Genomic DNA, 18760 nt, shown 5'->3' with positions numbered 1-18760 from the left:
CACAAACCGTCACCACCGTACTGAATGCAGCGGCGCGCGCGCGCCGCTGCGCATTCAGTCTGCCCGTGCAAACAGTACAACCGCTAGCGTATGGAGAGGCCTGCCTCCTGGTGCCCCGCGCCCCTGGCACGGCCGCTCAATGGAACAGCCAGGAAACGAAACGACGAAACTTCGAAGACTATGCCGGCGGCCGGCGCCGTGGAGACAGGCGAAGACGAGGGAATGGCGAGAGGAGAGGGGAGCGGAGTTGCGAGGAGGGGCGGCAGCGTGGCCTTGGAGGCCACACCTCGCACCGACACTCGTAGGCAGCGTGCGTTGGCGAGCAAAGGGTAGCTCGCTTGCGAGGAGGATTGCGAAAACAGACCAAAAGGGATGGGAGCCCATCGTTATCTCGTATTGGGGCGCCGGGTTTACGCCGTCCGTTCGCTGTAACCGATCGGCAACGCTCATGGACGTTCGTTATACGTGCGATCTTGTGCCATTGAAGTAATGTATATTTTGGCGGTCGCTCCGGTCTCGTTCGTTATAAGCGAAAGTTCGTCTTAAGTGGGGCCGTTATAAGTGGGCTCGACGTGATCCGCGGGCATAATCTTGGTCTTGTTCGAAAGATCGCGATTCAGGCCATTCGGTTGGCGACCATGAGCGAGCCTACCAAAGCAGAAAACAAAAGAACAAAATCGCGTGAAACGCACGCTGCTATTGGTCTCCCACCGCATGTGAGAAAAATGGCAAGCTTTGGTTGGTTGGCGGTGTCGACCGCTCGCGGTCTGGCGCCATTTTGAGAAAGTCTCTCGGTTAGGCGTGGTCGGCCTAGCGCCGTTCCCTCGTCGTGACCACAGTGCGAAATGCACAATATTTAGATTCGCGCTTCGTTATTAGCCTAACAAAGTAGCGAAAGGAGATAAACTCGTCGGGGATGCTGCATCGCCGCATCTGGTTATATGTGCAATCAATGAAGAAGTGCCAACGCTCCGCGTCCGCGATGGCCTGATAACGGCGTAGTATAGCCGGTCGTGCTCAGCGCGATAGCGAGGAGCGGCATGACTTTGTCGAGGCAATTCTTGCCGCGTACGGGCACCGTAAGGTGGGACCCTGGTCTTTGCAGCCGAAAATCGGTCAGAAAATGGGATTTTCAATCTCGTTTTCGCGATTCTGAGATCTTTCCGCAGCTATCTCCGAAGTTTCGTTGAAAAATATCGCCTAATTTGCGTGTTACAGCGTTCCAAAGACGAGAATCTGCGCGTATGGCCCTTTAAACTGAGGTCAAATCGCGCCAAATTTCAATCTCCCGCAGTTCGAGGAATATGCGATCTGTGGGCATAATCTTGGTGTCGTTCGAAAGATCGCGATTCAGGCCATTCCTGTATCTCGGTTGGTGACCATGAGCGAGCCCACCGAAGCGGAAAACAAAGGAATAAAATTGCGTGAAACACACCCTGCTATTGGACTTCCATCGCACATGAGCAAAAGGCGAGCTTTGGTTGGCTGGCGGCATCGACTGCTCGCGGTTCGGCGCCATTTTGAAAAGGTCTCTCCTTTAGGCCTAGTCGGCCTAGCGCCGTTCCTTCATCGTAACCACAACGCGAAATGCGCAATATTGAGATTCACGCTTCGTTATTAGTCTAAAAAAAGTAGCGAGAGGAGATAACCGCGCCGAGGACGCTGCATCGCCGCATCTGGTTATCTGCAATCAATGACAAAGCGCCGACGCTCCGCGTCGAGTCCGCGATGGCCTGATAACGGCGTAGCATAGCCGGTCGTGCTCAGTGCGATAGCGAGGAGCGGCACGATCTACCGCGTACGGAACCGTGAGGGTGCAGATGAGCAAGTGCAGCTTTCAACGCCGGGATAGATCGCCCTGTGAGGCAGTCGCGAAGCAGCGTCCCGCGACACGCGGAACATAGAGAAGGTTGCGCGGAATCCCAAATCTTGTCGAAATAAACTTTCTTCTGAATGCTGCGCGGTGCAAGACGAGCAGCGGTCGCTTATCACTAGTTGCAGGCCGACTGCGTTTACTGCATGAACGTGAGAATCGCGATTGCGCGCCAGAACTTGGCACCAACCAACTTTTGCGGAGGCCACGATGCAAACGTGCTCGTCTTGGTGGCGGCCTCCGGACCATGCGTTCCGTTCGCCGGAAATTTAATTCTTTGAGGGCAAATTATATCGACGGGAAATGATGCATTGGCATCAGAAGCTAGTCAGAACCAACTTTAATGAGTTACTGTTAGCTTTGGTGCTTCAAAAATTTATCAACACGTTTTTCCTCAATTTCTCAAAATTAAAATATTGAGGACGGTACATGTTTGGAGGTGCGATATTTCTGGTTCTACTTATGATATCGCTATAACTCTTTTTGCACCAGAAAGGTAAACTCATGTACAGTGCAAAAATATAAATGAATTTGTGGTACTTAATGTGGGAAGTTTTTAAAAATTTCATGTTTTCTGGAGTGTCAAGGTGGCTTTTTGGTCTGTGAACTTTGACAAGCTGTAACTTTAATTAAAATGGAACCAGGACCTTCAATCTTGAATTTTGCATTCTCTGTGTGTTCTAAATTGATTTGATATGTCAGGTTTTATTATAGCTCTTGTAGTTTTACTGACAGCTCACCTCCAAACAAAGAACATAAAGTGCTCGATCTCTTCAGAACTAAATGGTTTACATAAAATTAATGTGCATATTTGAAATCAGCACAAAAAGCTGCATAAATGGTGCAACTTTCATCAAAATCTACCAGTAAATAAAAAATATTGTCTTAAGACCAACAACTGGGCGTGGCAGCTCCAGAGTCGCGAGCGAACGGCAAAAGTACCCAAGCTTCGCGCGCGCGCCATTTCTCTGCCGCTGAACCGAGCGCCGCCATCTTGGTCTTGTTTTGTTTGTGAATGCTTGCCCTTTTCTATATTGCCTTCGCCGACGGCGTCCGCGGCGTAGCAGAAGCATGGGGGCCTCACAGGGATTGTTGAGCTTCCTGCATCTCGAATTCGGGCTGTGATTGGACAAACCGGGCGCTCCATGAGAGCGCGGGGGATCGCGCGACTGCTATTGGTGGTGGCCCCTCCTCGTGACGTGGTGGCCCCTCCTCGCCGCGTCGTCTGCCCCGGCTGCCTACTGACCTGACGTTCTTTTTGCGCTCGCTGAATCGCTTCACGTTTCACCATTTTTGAGATTGCCGTGATCATCACTCGTTACTGATTCTGGTGGCGTGTTTTGAACGGTTATGTGCACTTTGTGGATTATTGCACAGTCGGCCATGATGCGCGCTAAGAAGTTCAAAACACTGCATACGTCGTCGTTCTGTGAATGCCGTCCGAATCTCGAAGTTAGCGAAGGGCGTTGCCAACGGGCGTAGAGATGCTTCTATTAGTGCTGCTTCTGCTACACCACCACTACTAGACCGACTGCGCTGCCACTTCCAACTGCGTATCTTTTGCGTCAACGTAAGGAGACGGCGTTTTAAGCGTGCCTGCTGTACCGACTATATCAACCTCGGCGATCTCGGCCTCCCATATCGCGCCTGTCATCGCAAGCGATAATGCGTTGTCAGGGTCGACCACCGTTTGCATGGAAATGCTCTTTGCGAGGGAATCGGGGAGGTGGAGGCACAACGTGCTGCAGTGAAAAACAAACTTTAGACTTGAAAATGCTGATTTAAACTTCAAGGGCCATTTTCTCAGAATGAATTTTTTTCATGGTATGGTTGCTTATTCCCGCAGTATTTCTGGAACCACTAATCGGATTCTCACCTGGTTCTTTTTATTGTGTGCCTGAATAAATTTTCGAGGGCAAGACAAGCTCATTTTTTCAAATTATTGAGTCTGGAATTTATAATAAACAATCAAAATTAGGATAATGCAAGTCCAATTAGTGGCACTAACCTCAATGCACTGCTAAAATTTTTCGGCAGGGAAATTAAAAAAAAAGCCTCTGTCTTGCCCTGTGGTACCTATTCAGGAACCTTCATAATGAATTTCATAGTGCCAACACATTTTGCAAGTTCGTTAGGCATGGTACAAGGAACCCATGTGAACCATTCTGATATACTTCTCTAACTTGAGTACCAATGTGTGCAGCTCCGTGAAACTTTTCAGTTATTCAAATGGCTGTGCCATGAGTCTACCCTGAAAATTTCATTCAATTATCTCAAGAAACAACGAATTTGGTATTGAAAGGTAGCCTCCCCCCTTAATCGTGATGGTGCAGATAAGGAAGTGATGCCTGAGCAGCATTCAACGCCGGGATAGATCGTCTTCCATCTGCAGCGGCAGTCGTGAAACAGCATCCCACGACAAGCGGAATTCCAAACCCTGTCAAAATAAACTTGCTTCCGAATGCAGGGTGCGCACAGGTCCTTGAAAACCTTGAAAACCCTTAAGGGGAGACACTGGTCTTAAAATGGAAATTTTTATTTTTAGAGATATAATAACGAAATTGGGTGTGCATATGTATTTCTTCCTCCTGTTTTCAAAAATGTAATTAGTTTTACTCTATCTCAATTAGTTCTAATGTTATTGGGAAATAACCAAAGCCTAATTTGGTAATTTCTTACGGGTCGTTAGGACAGTTTCCCTCAATATTTTTTCGTTCAGATTAAAATGTAGTTGTAGCCAAAGAGCTGCCATGTGGAGCTATGCTATTTATATTATCATTGATGTACATCATAGCATAAAAATAGTCAATTATGTAGATGCCCCACAATTCGAAAATATAATTAGCTGACATTATTGTTCAATAAATTTGATATGTTCAACTTAGCAATATAAAAATAGCATAGCTCCACAGTTCAAACCTTTCTGAATTCAACGGTATAAGATTTATACTGCCGCTGCGGCTGGTCGCGGCACTGCCTCACAGGGCGATCTATCCCGGCGTTGAAAGCTGCACTTGCTCATCTGCACCCTCACGGTTCCGTACGCGGTAGATCGTGCCGCTCCTCGCTATCGCACTGAGCACGACCGGCTATGCTACGCCGTTATCAGGCCATCGCGGACTCGACGCGGAGCGTCGGCGCTTTGTCATTGATTGCAGATAATCAGATGCGGCGATGCAGCTTCCTCGGCGCGGTTATCTCCTCTCGCTACTTTTTTTAGACTAATAACGAAGCGTGAATCTCAATATTGCGCATTTCGCGTTGTGGTTACGATGAAGGAACGGCGCTAGGCCGACTAGGCCTAAAGGAGAGACCTTTTCAAAATGGCGCCGAACCGCGAGCAGTCGATGCCGCCAGCCAACCAAAGCTCGCCTTTTGCTCATGTGCGATGGAAGTCCAATAGCAGGGTGAGTTTCACGCAATTTTATTCCTTTGTTTTCCGCTTCGGTGGGCTCGCTCATGGTCACCAACCGAGATACAGGAATGGCCTGAATCGCGATCTTTCGAACGACACCAAGATTATGCCCACAGATCGCATATTCCTCGAACTGCGGGAGATTGAAATTTGGCGCGATTTGACCTCAGTTTAAAGGGCCATACGCGCAGATTCTCGTCTTTGGAACGCTGTAACACGCAAATTAGGCGATATTTTTCAACGAAACTTCGGAGATAGCTGCGGAAAGATCTCAGAATCGCGAAAACGAGATTGAAAATCCCATTTTCTGACCGATTTTCGGCTGCAAAGACCAGGGTCCCACCTTACGGTGCCCGTACGCGGCAAGAATTGCCTCGACAAAGTCATGCCGCTCCTCGCTATCGCGCTGAGCACGACCGGCTATACTACGCCGTTATCAGGCCATCGCGGACGCGGAGCGTTGGCGCTTCTTCATTGATTGCACATAACCAGATGCGGCGATGCAGCATCCCCGACGAGTTTATCTCCTTTCGCTACTTTGTTAGGCTAATAACGAAGCGCGAATCTAAATATTGTGCATTTCGCACTGTGGTCACGACGAGGGAACGGCGCTAGGCCGACCACGCCTAACCGAGAGACTTTCTCAAAATGGCGCCAGACCGCGAGCGGTCGACACCGCCAACCAACCAAAGCTTGCCATTTTTCTCACATGCGGTGGGAGACCAATAGCAGCGTGCGTTTCACGCGATTTTGTTCTTTTGTTTTCCGCTTTGGTAGGCTCGCTCATGGTCGCCAACCGAATGGCCTGAATCGCGATCTTTCGAACAAGACCAAGATTATGCCCGCGGATCACGTCGAGCCCACTTATAACGGCCCCACTTAAGACGAACTTTCGCTTATAACGAACGAGACCGGAGCGACCGCCAAAATATACATTACTTCAATGGCACAAGATCGCACGTATAACGAACGTCCATGAGCGCTGCCGATCGGTTACAGCGAACGGACGGCGTAAACCCGGCGCCCCGATACGAGATAACGATGGGCTCCCATCCCTTTTGGTCTGTTTTCGCAATCCTCCTCGCAAGCGAGCTACCCTTTGCTCGCCAACGCACGCTGCCTACGAGTGTCGGTGCGAGGTGTAGCCTCCAAGGCCACGCTGCCGCCCCTCCTCGCAACTCCGCTCCCCTCTCCTCTCGCCATTCCCTCGTCTTCGCCTGTCTCGCCGGCCGCCGGCATAGTCTTCGAAGTTTCGTCGTTTCGTTTCCTGGCTGTTCCATTGAGCGGCCGTGCCAGGGGCGCGGGGCACCAGGAGGCAGGCCTCTCCATACGCTAGCGGTTGTACTGTTTGCACGGGCAGACTGAATGCGTAGCGGTGCGCGCGCGCCGCTGCATTCAGTACGGTGGTGACGGTTTGTGGCCTCCGAGATTTGCAGAGGTAATCTCGGAGGCCATGGGCGGTTGAAAGCAACTACGGTAGGAGCCAACAGGTGGCAGCACTGACGCTCAGGGATGCCTCTCATTGGTCTCCCCGCTGCATACCATGCCCCGCTGTGTGTCCGTTCCGTTCCATTCATTAGGCACTCGCTTGCCTCGCTTCCTCGCTTGCCTCGCGTGATTGTCGCACGTGCGCACGTGCTCCGTTAGTTGCGGTGCTTTGTTGTCATTTTCGTGTGTGTGGTGTGAGCGCTTCGTCTGTCGGGCCTGAGTCGTATAATTCGGGATGGCGGACGGGAATTGCCTGCCTCCAGCGGTCATGAAACGAAAAGCGCTGGACATGGCAACGAAGCGAGCAATTGTGACGGAACTGTCTCAAGGTGCTAAAAATTGCGAGCTGGTGAAGAAGTACAACGTGTCGAAATCAACCATCTCGACAATTCTGAAGAATAAGGAAAAGATCGCCAGCTCCGACGCCAACACAGCGGACAGAAAGCGCTTGCGGAAGGCCACCTATGCGGACGTAGAGGATGCGCTGCTGAAGTGGTGCGTCGACACACGGTCTCGCAACATTCCGATAAGTGGACCAATGATGCTGGGCAAAGCCAAAGACTTCGAATTCATACTAGATTTTATCGACTTCTGCCCAGGCAATGGCTGGCTACATCGGTTCAAAGTGCGGCATGGGATTGTTTTTAAATCGATTGTCGGTGAGGCGCGTTCGGTAAGTGACCAGGACGTTGCCAATTGGCTTGCAACAAACCGAGCCATTATTGCAAGCTACGCGGAGCAGGATGTGTATAACGCAGATGAAACTGCATTATTTTATCAGATGCTTCCAGACAAGACGCACTCCATGAAAGGGGAGTCATGCGCTGGCGGTAAACACAGTAAAGTGCGCGTTACAGTTCTTCTGTGCACTAATATGAATGGCAGCGACCGCGCATGCCGTTTGTAATCGGAAAATCCAAGAAGCCACGTTGGTTTCGGAACCATGTACCCGTGCACTACAGGCACAATACTAAGTCCTGGATGACACGGGATTTATTCGCAGAGTGGCTGGGCGAGTTTGACCGCGACATGCAGAGGCAAAGCAGGCGCGTGCTGCTGTTGCTCAGCGCACCACGTGTAAACGTCTCTGACGGCAGTGACTGTACTTTCCCTGCCGCCCAATACCACTTCTAAAGTGCAGCTTCTTGATTTGGGCATAATACGCTCCTTTAAGGCATCGTATAGGCGCCGCATTGTGCAGCGCTTGCTCATCGCCGTTGACCATCCGGCCGCTAACTTGCCGCTAACTTGCCGCTCCGAGTTTCATTGTATTCAGCCCTTGAGATGGTGAAGGCGGCCTGGGCGGAGGTGACGACCGCTTGCGTGCGAAACTGTTTCCGCAAGGCCGGCTTCGTCGACGCAGTACCGGACGTCGGGCCTGATGCCTCCGATAATGATGATTCCGGCGGCGATTTGTGGCAGCGCGTCGTCGACTCCGACATGGGAGGCCCTGGCATTGGTTGGCAGGATTTTATTTCTGCGGATGAAGACGCGGATATTGCGGAACCATGCACGGACGAAGGCATCGCTTCTGAAGTGCGGGCCGAGAGCGACGCGGAAGAATCAGATGAAGATGAAACGTCTGAGCCAGCACCCATAAGCACATCTGTAGCAATGGGCTATATAGAGGGCCTCAGACAACTTGTCTATGCCAAGGGACTCGGCAAAGAGCACGCTAGTGCTTTAAATAAACTGGAGACCGCCCTCATCGCATCTGCACTGCAGAAACAGACGAGCATCACAGATTTTTTTGCGAAGAAATAAATTTCGTGTTTTGACCGCCAACTTTTTTTTTCTCTTTTTTAGTTCGTGGTCCAGTTACTACGAACTTCGGGATATAACGAACGGACGCCGCGTGACGCTTAGGTTCGTTATAAGCGGGCTCGACTGTATTTCTCGAACTGCGGGCGATTGAAATTCGGCGCGATTCGACCTCAGTTTAAAGGATCATGGGCGCAGATTCTCGTCTTTGGAACGTTGTAGCATGTGAATTAGGCAGTATTTTTCAACGAAACTTCGGAGGTAGCTGCGGAAAGATCTCAGGGTCGCGAAAACGAGGAGATCAAAAATCCGATTTTCAGCCGCAAAGACCCGTGTCCCTCCTTAAGGGGGGACACGGGTCTTGCGGACCAAAAAATCGCGAAAAAATCACTTTTTAGAAAATGTGATTTGCGAAATCAGTAGCTCTTTATCTACCTATCTGTTAAGTTTTTCATCTCTAGGGTCGGTATTTTAGTCACAATGCCAATTTATATAATCGATGTCGCCCAAATTTGGGCCGAAAACGACCCCCGAAACAACCATTTTCCGCGAGGCGTAGCTCCCATTTTGTGCGCGGCACCGTAGCCATCTTGGTCTCATTCGAAAGAGCCGCCTTTCGTCTTCAAATTGCCGCCTCTGCTGTTTACATTCGCCCATTGGTCGCATGAAAAATAGCAAAAAAGAAATCGTGGCATTTGCAATCCCATTGGCTTTCGGGGTGCACGTGACGATAAGGCGTCCCCGCATTGGTGGAGCTGGCTGACGGCGTCTGCTCGGCGCGCCCGAGCCGCGGGGAGACGTGACGCCGGCCGCGCTTGGTTCCGAACCGCGAGGTGCGTTCATGGCAAGAATTTGTGAAAAAAGTGAAAAAAATAGTTGAATAATCATCTCAAGTGATGCCCTGCCCCGGCTGTGCGCGCTCAGGCCGACGGAAATCGTGCGCCGAACGATCGTGTGTACGAGCCTGAAGTAGGCCTAGCGTGTTCCCCAGCACGGGGGACTGCTACTGCCAGCGGTCACACCCGCTGCGACAGTGATAACGCAGGCCGCAGATGAGCAGAAAGATAAGCTCAAAACAGGAAAAGCTTGAACTCGCGCCAACTCCAGCAACGAAGCGGTAGACGGATTGTGTTCGTAACGATGACGGCAGCGCGGCGGACAGTCCGCTTGGCGATGCGGAGTTCACGATCGTCAGATCTAAACAGTTTGCCGAGATTGGCGAAGCGTAAAACATACGGCGGCGATATTGGCATTTAAAAAAGTGAACGGGGATAAGGAATCGCCATCAAACTTATTCTCCAATGCGTAAACTGCGGGACACGTCTTCGTAGAGCTCGCCGCGCGTTTGCGCCGATCGGACCTCGTTCATAGTCCTTAGGGAATTCACTTGCTTCCAGTGCAATGCAGAGCACTGGGAAGCAGCAAACAGCTCCAAATTACATTTCTTTTCCGCAATAAACGTTCCTCACCGCGGTCTTGATGCGAGGACGTAGCGAAACGACGTACGTAAAAAAGAAAAAAAAACGAAAAAGTGACAACTGAATGTTGTGCTGCAACAGCAAATCAAAATGAAAGAGGCGACACTTGCACGTTGGAAAGCAAAGAGACTACATTCCTGGAGGTTTATAGCCATTTGAAATTGTGTAAACGTGTGCATTGCACCAGTGAATGTCTGAGAGCAGAGAGGAAGCGACGCTTCCTCTGCAGCTTTTCAGACTGCAGCAAAACGAAAGCAGAAGGGCAAACCTAATGCAGATTACTGTCCAGGAGCCTTCTAGGCCACAGTGGCCTGCATTTCTACAGTTTTTGTTTGATTAAATTAGTGTTTGACATTGCAATTCGTTTTTTCCATTTTTCTCAAAATGAAAATTTTGCCTACCCTTCTATTTTGCGGGTGGCATTGTGGCTCTCCTACTCGTTAGATTGTAATGATTTTTTTTTTACTGGCTCGTGAGTGTTAAAGGAACACAATAAAGCTATTATACAAGGTCTCAACTGCATGAAAAATTTTTAAACATAAGAAGATGTAGAAAGGGGGTGGTTGCACTTGTGAAGCTGAAACTTAAAACTTCGATAACTTTGGCTTGTAGTAAGGCAGGAGCACGAAACTTGTTTTATTGTGTTCCTTAGACATTCAGGAACAGATCCATGTGCATTTTAGCAATTTCCCTTCAGTAGATATTTTTACAAGCTTCCTGCAAGTCTGGAACAGCAAAGTTGCTGTAACTACTCAGCAAATTTATGTAGAAGAAACCTAACAACATATTTGAAACCAGCACAAGAATTTACATAAACCCTGCAAATTTCATACTGACAGGACAAATATTAAGAAAATTTTGCTCAAGACCCATGTCCCCCCTTAAATGAGCATGAAAAAAACTTTTAGTAGCCTAAGTGGTCGCTGCAACTAATCACATTAGTGCCACACCCAGTGTGTGAGATTTGCAGAGTAAAATGAGAATAGCAACGCGGTGCGAGTTTTTGTAGCAGTAAACACCAAAGAACAAATTTTTGCCAATATGTGTTGTTCAAGAACTATCCAATCAAATCTGCCTGTGTTCTGGTGAAAAGCCCGCTATACCTAGTGGCACGGGCAGAGGCACATTATTTTGTTTTTTTTTGGGGGGGGGGGGGGTATCCTCACCATAATATATGTGTTCTGGTGCAATTTCAGGACAGTGAAGCTTCTGCCGTGAAGAAGTTTCTGACGTGTCCCATGAATCTTGTTGCCACTGTGTTAGACTGTGTTTTATACCTATGCTGCCCAAGCATGCACCAGCATGGAAGAGGAAGGTAGTACACTTGACGAAGCAAGGGCTGTGGCATGTTCAGCATTGTTGGAAATGCAGTGGTGGTACCTGGTCTTGTTGTACAGGCAGGTAGCCACCTGAGGCTGGATAGGCATCAGGTACTCCTGGCAGAGGTGGTCCCCCATGTGTGGATTGGGAAGGGGCGCCGCATTCTGTAAGCACAAAACACACAGCCATTACACATGCAGCAGTAAACCCATGTGATTCTGAAGTGAGGCTGTGACAGGGGAATTCTGATTACAGTTGACAAGTAATGAACCTTCTAAATATCATAGCTGCATATTGTGCAAAAGGTTCCTTTCTCAACTATAATAACTTACAGTAGCCGACCGATTTTTTGGACTGCAATAATTCGGACCTGCGCAATATTTCGGACTTCATTCAAGAAGTGTCACATACCCTATAAGAACGTGTAGATTTTCACGACCGATATTTTAGACCCTATGGTGTTCAAAAGTTTGATTTTTTTCGGACCTAATTTGGAGCCAGCAATACTACGAAAATTGTTTTTAGGCCAAAAGATTTTTTTTTTTGCGGCCCGAAAAAGACGCGAGCGGACATCGTTGTCGCAAACAACCCGGTTTTGAGCGGCCACGAAAGCTTAGTTAATTGGCTCTTAGTGCATTGCTGCCGTTGAAAGAAATGGCAATAATGCTCGGCCTTGTAACCGCGGTAGCCTAGAGCGCGCAATCGGACGGAAAAATAGAGCATGCCGAGCAAGCATTCGTTCGCGGCATGAGCATGACCAGTGCGTCACAGTACATTGTGAAGTGGCATAGACATGTCAAAAGCATGACCGGCAGAGATACAGTGAAATCTCGTTGATAAGATTCGGCTAAATACGCTTTTCGGCATAATAAGTTTATTTTTCCGTTCCCGGCCGATGCCCTATAGAGGTAATGCATTTTTGTACGGCTAATACGATCGTATTTCCACGTCGGTTTGGATAATACGATCGTGGAAACGTCTTCCGTAAATCTCGCGCAGTTTCGATTTTCACGCCAGGAGGCAGCAAAAGTGTCCTAGCGGGATCTGACAGTAGCTGCAGTGGTCGTAACTCCCCTAGCGCTCGTGGCCGATTTTCGATGTTGGACATGACCTTTGCTAGACACGTGTAGGAATCACATCTCTCCAACTATGATGATATCAGAGCCAGTCCTTTGCAGAGGGTGGGCAGAGCTACTGAAATTATCGCATCGAGCGAAACTACAGGCACGGCGGACTGAACACGCGACAACATGCGCTTCGTATGCTCGAGGCTTGGCTTGGCTCGGCTCGGCTCGGCTTGAGTCCGGCCGTGCCTCAGCACAGCGTCTGCAGCAGTGTGGCGGCCTCTGGGAGCCATTTTCCCAAGCTCGCACAACAAAAGCGCCGAAGCGCACCGAAGGTTTTTAGCGCCATCTATCCTAAGACATAGTAATCACGGTAAAATCACGTGACCAAGAAGCAGTGATTGGCGCATGCATTGACGATGCTGTAGGCTTTGTTGGCTTTGTGTTTGCCATTTCTCGTTGCCATTTTGGTTTTCCGAGCGTTCAGCTTGCACTTCGCACTTATCGTTTTTGTTTTGGTGCCGCGTTTCACCCGTGCGCTTCACCATGTCTAGGAAGCGTAAAGCGTTATCGCTGAAAGAAAAACTTGATATTCTCGTAGAAGTCGACGACAATCCGCAGAAGAAACGTGTCGACCTGGCACGCGAACTTTGTTTGCCTGTCTCCACGCTGAACTCGATCGTCGGCAAGCGAGAAGAAATTCGGAAAAACATTCAAGTCTTCGGCGCCAACGTGAAGCAAACAAGGGGCGCCCAGCATGGCAAGATGGAAGAGGTTCTCTGCAGTGGTTCAGGGAAGTAAGGGCGGCGGGCGTGAACGTGGACGGGACAGTTGTTCGCGAGAAAGCTGATGAGATAGCACTCTCGTTGGGCATTGAAGATTTTAAAGCTTCAGGCGGGTGGCTCCATCGTTTTAAAACACGACATGGCCTGTCGTATAAAACCGTTTCCGGCGAAGGGAAGTCTGCCGACCAAGATCAGGTCTCCAACTGGCTTTCGACTCTGCCGGCGGTGATTACTCAATACCAGCCAAGGGACGTGTTCAACGCAGATGAAGCTGGGTTGTTCATCAACCTCGAGCCTGAGAAAAGTCTCAGTATGAAAGGTGAGACGTGTCAAGGTGGAAAAAAAAAGCAAAGAAAGAGTCACCGTATTGTTGTGCTGCAATGCTGATGGAACCGAGAAGCTCAAGCCTACCGTCATTGGCAAGTTCTGGAAGCCACGCTGCTTCTCGCGTAACCCACGCCTTCCTGTCGTTTACAAAGCGAATAGGAAGGCATGGATGACCGGAGCCCTTTTCACAGAGTTCCTCAACCATCTGGATGCCCGGATGCGTGCCGAGAACCGTAGAATTCTTCTATTTCTCGACAATTGTGCCGCGCACCCTGTCGATACTTCGTGGCTGCAAAACGTCAGAGTAATTTTCCTGCCGCCCAACTGCACCAGCCACTTGCAGCCCCTAGATGCAGGAATCATTAGAAACGTGAAATTTCACTTTAGGAGCTTGTTGGTCAGACGCTTTTTGGCCAAGATTGACCGGAAAGATGCCAGCTTGAAGGTGGATCTTCTTGATGCCATTCATTTTCTAGCGATGTCATGGGATCGCGTCAAACCCGACACCATCGCCAACTGCTTCAAGAAGTGTGGCTTTTTTTGTGCATCTGGCGATACGGAGGAACATGGAGCTGACAGCGCAGAGATTGACATCCCGGACTGGGGTGACCTCGATGTCGACGTGTCTCCGGAAGAGTTTGTATCGGCGGACGACCAACTGGCGACATGCGAATTGCGCACCGTCCAAGACATCATTGCAGATGTTACCGCTGAAGAGGAGAGCGGCGACGATGACAACCAAGACGGCGGAGATTGCAGCGGCGATCGTCGGCCATTAAATACTGACGGTGCACTCCAAGCTTTGGACGGGCTTCGTGGCTTTGTCGCGTCTGCGGAGCTGAGTGAGGAAACTGCTACTCGTTTCTACGAGTTCCAAAAAAGCTTTCTTCAGGACCTCGAAAAGCAAAAAGTGCAACGCAAAGTGACGGATTATTTTAACGTGCTTTAATAAAAGCAAGTTCTGTGCCAAGTATGTATTATTCGCGATCTTTTGGAGTCCGTTTTGGATAATACGATTTTCGGATAATACGCTTTTATTGTCGGAGCCCGCGGGAATCGTATCAACGAGATTCTACTGTAGTCTGGAAGGCTATAGGGTTATAGCTCAGCACGATCCGTATCTGCGGGGCACACGGCGCATGTGGCGACCTCCTAAGGCGAGCTGCATGCTTCCCAGTGGCGCGCACGCCTACCGCATTGGCACCAGTCAGCGCACCCGCACTGGCAGCCGGGCCCACTTAAGGGATCGTGCCGGCGCCTGTGTATGGGTGGCATGCAGCAGGTGATCACAGTAGCAGATCGCGCTATGCTATAACTCCCTATTGTCGACATATAAATGTATAATGGGGAGCGGCGAAGTTTGTGATTTGTAAAGCTGGTTTTCCGCAGAAAAGTGATTTTTTTTAGGTTCACAAAATTTTCGGACTGTTCGATTATTTGGAACATTTCCCTTGTCCCGCCAAGTCCAAAAAACGTCTGTGAGAGTTATTATTGAAATAATAAAAAAAAGGCTAGGGGTACACTCAAGGTTCGCCTTATAAGTAGATGTGACAGAGCCTTTAACGCTGCCTTTCATTCTGCAAATTAAAAAGAAATTATTTCAGTTGGTTTCTGGGGATGAAAAAGCAGTAGTAGGACATCGACAGGACGTACATTTGAGGTACACATGTGATCGGTTGGAATCATTGTCGTAAACTAGCCTCCAATTTGTCCCGCAAATGGGTGCTAAATGAGAAGCAAAATGATACAACATAATCCTCAACAACGCACGAAGAACAGTTGCCACATAATTTAGATATGTAAACACGTGCATATTTTTTCTGGCACCTTTGGAATGATGCCAAGTTTTCCCCCCATCAATTCCGGAGTATGCACCGCAACGGCTTTTTAACACACCGAATCAAGCTGCTCTCCAATTTTCAATAACCAATTTTCATTCCGGATTCAATCTGTAACACAAAATTTGTTAATTGCACACCTCTAATAAACCTGGTCATGGTTAACATAAAATTTAATTTGGAATTTAACTTGGCAGTATTCCAAAAATATTCGATTTGCACTCAGTTTCTAATATCTGAATTTGCTTTGCAGCCCGAACATTGATATTTGCCCAGCACTAATAATTTTTTTCTCACCTTACAAAATCTCTCATTTCCTTTCAGTACATGGCACCCCCAAGGGTGGAAGCAGGCTTTAGCCTTTTGGAGCAGGCATAGGAGCACCAAAAGTCATATTTTGGAGCAGCAAAAGTCCGATTTAGGAGCATGTTTGGGGCAATTTATCGTCTATTTTGGAGCACTTTGGAGCAGGCTGATGGCATTAAATGCTATAAGCACATTTTCTCCTCACACCTAAAGAAAGCTCTATTTTATTTGGCCTCCAATAAAGCAGAATTAATGTCAAATTTTCAAATGGAATTGAAAAAAAAAAAATAAAAATGCCAGACTGTTTTGTGTTACAGTACTTTTACCTGCATGACAGCTGTCTGCATTTGAGATGAAACGAAAATAAAAACGACAATTATCCCCGATTTCGTCAAGCACTCTGTTTTGGGTATGCACACTGCCAGGAAGGTTAAAGGATTACAGTCAAACCTGGGTATATCAAACCCGGATATATCGAATTTTGGTTATATCGAACTCACGGAATATCCCCTTGAAAATCCCATGTAAAAGTATAGGAAAGCCGCGTCATATATCGAACTCAATTTCACCGGTCGTTCGATATATCGAACTCCGCACCACGCACTGAAAAGTGTGCTTTCCCCAAGGCGATCGCATCACCCTCGGCCATTTGCCGCGTGACGTTTTGAAGCCACGCACGGGAGGAATGAGAAGGGACAGTTCGGCGACGGCTGGTCTAGGGCAGCACTGCACCTACTCCCCAAAGGCGCGCGCATCTGCGAGTTATCATTTCCCGCGGGCCAGCACGTGACGTTTGCAAGCCATGTACATGAATGAACCAGAGAGAAACGGTGGAAAAAACAAACAAAAACAAAACGCAATAGAGCAAAGCGCAAGGGTGTGCCCATTATTTTGCCGAGCGATCTCTCTCCTTCCTTTCTACTGGTCTTTGTTCGCAGTAGCACGCGCTACACATGCGCCAAGCGTGCTCAGCCCATTTTCAGACAGAACGTCAGACGCTTTTTCCAGCGTGTATTGCAAACCCTCTGCGCGCGGCAGCTGACGTGGCTATGGCACCTGCGGACGTTAAAGGGACACTAAAGACATCCAAAGATGGTATGAAAATCTAATAAACTACATTTGGTGACACTGTCGCCGCATATCCAGCAGCAAAAAATCGAATAATTGCTGAGATATTGCGATAAGAAGTTGAGGTTTTTTCTTGTTCCCGCCAGTCGAATTCAAACTGTGCCCTCCGACTACGTACTCGGAGTTGAGTGGCGCACACTATGGCGTAAGCGAAGACTCCGTGATAGCTAGCGAGCCGGCGCAGCCCGCGGCGTCGCATGGCAACAGCGTACTCGCAATGACGGCCACAGCCGAAATAAATAAAACGACGAAGAGATTAATTTACCGAGCGATGGGCCCATAAAGGAAGAAAAAAAAACAGAGCGCTTGTAATGCACAATACTTTACATGTTTCTCAAGCTTTCGCGCTCCTTCTTGCTCTGTGTATAAACAAACCGAGCCCTCGGTCATCACAACGCTTCCCGACATGTTTACATACAAATAAGATTTAGTTACCAGCAAAATAGTGTCCTCGCTGCTGCGTTTGTCAGTTTTGAAGCTTCGTCGCACGTTTTTCCTTCAAGGTTTGTGCTACAGCTCCGTGTTCAGCGAAAATTACGTCCACGGTAGCAGAGCATGACCGAAGTGCCGGCACCACTACATTTGCCAGCGCTGTGAAATTCCACTTGTTAAAATGGATCCAACGCACAATATAGTGAGCATAGGCATCCAGAACATTAGTTGCAAGACGCGAGAGCAGGCAGCATGCGCCGATGGTCAAGAAGTTGCAATTTTTAGACCGGCAGACTTTATTGTAAATGGGGCCATGACATAAAAACCAGAAATATTTCCAAGGTTCCTGTGGCGCGGCGTAGCCGAGCGGTTAGCGCTGAACGTTACGGAAAAGGCAGTTGCGAGTTCGAATCTTACCGCTACTGGCGGTTCTTTTTTTTTTTTCTTTTTTTTTACAAATCGATTTTTTTTTTTACATTTTGTAATGTATTTCTGGTGCTTCGTTATTTTTAGATTTTACTTTTTACCCGAGGCCCTTTTTTTCGCCGGGCGACGAGTGCAATATATCGACGTTCTACTTGGTATGAGCGGCAAGTATGCCCCTTTTGTTTACGACATGCAAATACACGTTGAATGTCTTATTGACGCAGTATGTTGGTCAGATGTGCCATGATTTAGTGAACAATTGAATGATAATGCGTTTTTCCTTTGGTACTTAGCATATGTATGCTTTTCGTGGCGTACGTAGCTGCAGTCGAGCGGTCAGGTCGCAGTCGAAGCGGCGACGGCGGCGATATGTTGGCGCAGAAGTGTGAACGAAGGAGTGTGTCGGCGGCAGCGGATTTCGCTCGCTTGTGCCTCCGAATGCTCAAATGGGAACCATCAAGGCGCATCTGCTGCTCCAAGCTCGTAATTCAGGCGCTGCAGGTCCAAACAAACTATCTGAGTGCGCACGAAATGCCTGAGCCGAAACATAACCAAAACTGAAGTGGGCGCCTGTGGCGCCTCCAAGTATATTTTTGCATTTGCCTTGCAACGTTTACGTTGTCTTTTCACCGTCGTTTACGTATGATAAAAGCGTGTTATTATATTCGAGACAAAACCTACGACCGCATTCTAACGGGCAACGTAATTCGCATTTGTCAGCCTCCGTGATCCCTAGCGCATCACGTGATTTGTAGTTGCGCGTTTCGGCTGTGGCGGCGATACCTGTATTTCTGTTCTTCCTCTTTACTACCTTATAACAGCTCTGTTTTCAGTAAGAGTGGATTTTTTGTAATCAGGAATTGGCATTCTATCGATGCAAGCCCACTTCAGTTTTCTCTTTAGTGTCCCTTTAAGAAGCGGCAGATCTCTCTCTTTTTTTTCTTGCGAGAGTCGTTCATTCTTATCGTACTGTACACGCGGCGTAGTGCAAGATCTGCAGACGTTAAGAAGCGGCAGTTCGTTTTTTTTTTTTTTGCTGGAGTTGTTTATCCTTACATGTTCGAATCAACGAAAACACATGGTCAGCTGCGATCATGACACCGGCTTTCAGCATTTTTC

At 48.6% G+C, this 18760-nt stretch overlaps 1 protein-coding gene across 3 annotated transcripts in view; it reads right to left on the bottom strand.

Annotated features, from left to right (window-relative positions):
• Nucleotides 1-18760, bottom strand: part of faf (ubiquitin carboxyl-terminal hydrolase-like faf) — a 241639-nt gene that overhangs the window by 21706 nt on the left and 201173 nt on the right. For all 3 annotated transcript variants that reach the window (XM_084595526.1, XM_084595528.1, XM_084595527.1), the window contains one exon: nt 11396-11499. In XM_084595526.1, the coding sequence (XP_084451652.1) occupies nt 11396-11499 (104 nt within the window). The remainder of the gene's footprint in view (nt 1-11395; nt 11500-18760) is intronic.

This window comes from Amblyomma maculatum, chromosome 2 (genome assembly GCF_055883805.1).
Source record: "Amblyomma maculatum isolate TAMU_Amacu chromosome 2, ASM5588380v1, whole genome shotgun sequence".
NCBI classification, from domain to species: domain Eukaryota; kingdom Metazoa; phylum Arthropoda; class Arachnida; order Ixodida; family Ixodidae; genus Amblyomma; species Amblyomma maculatum.
The sequence above is the reverse complement of the archived record's forward strand: the minus strand, read 5'-3'. Positions and strand labels throughout refer to the sequence as shown.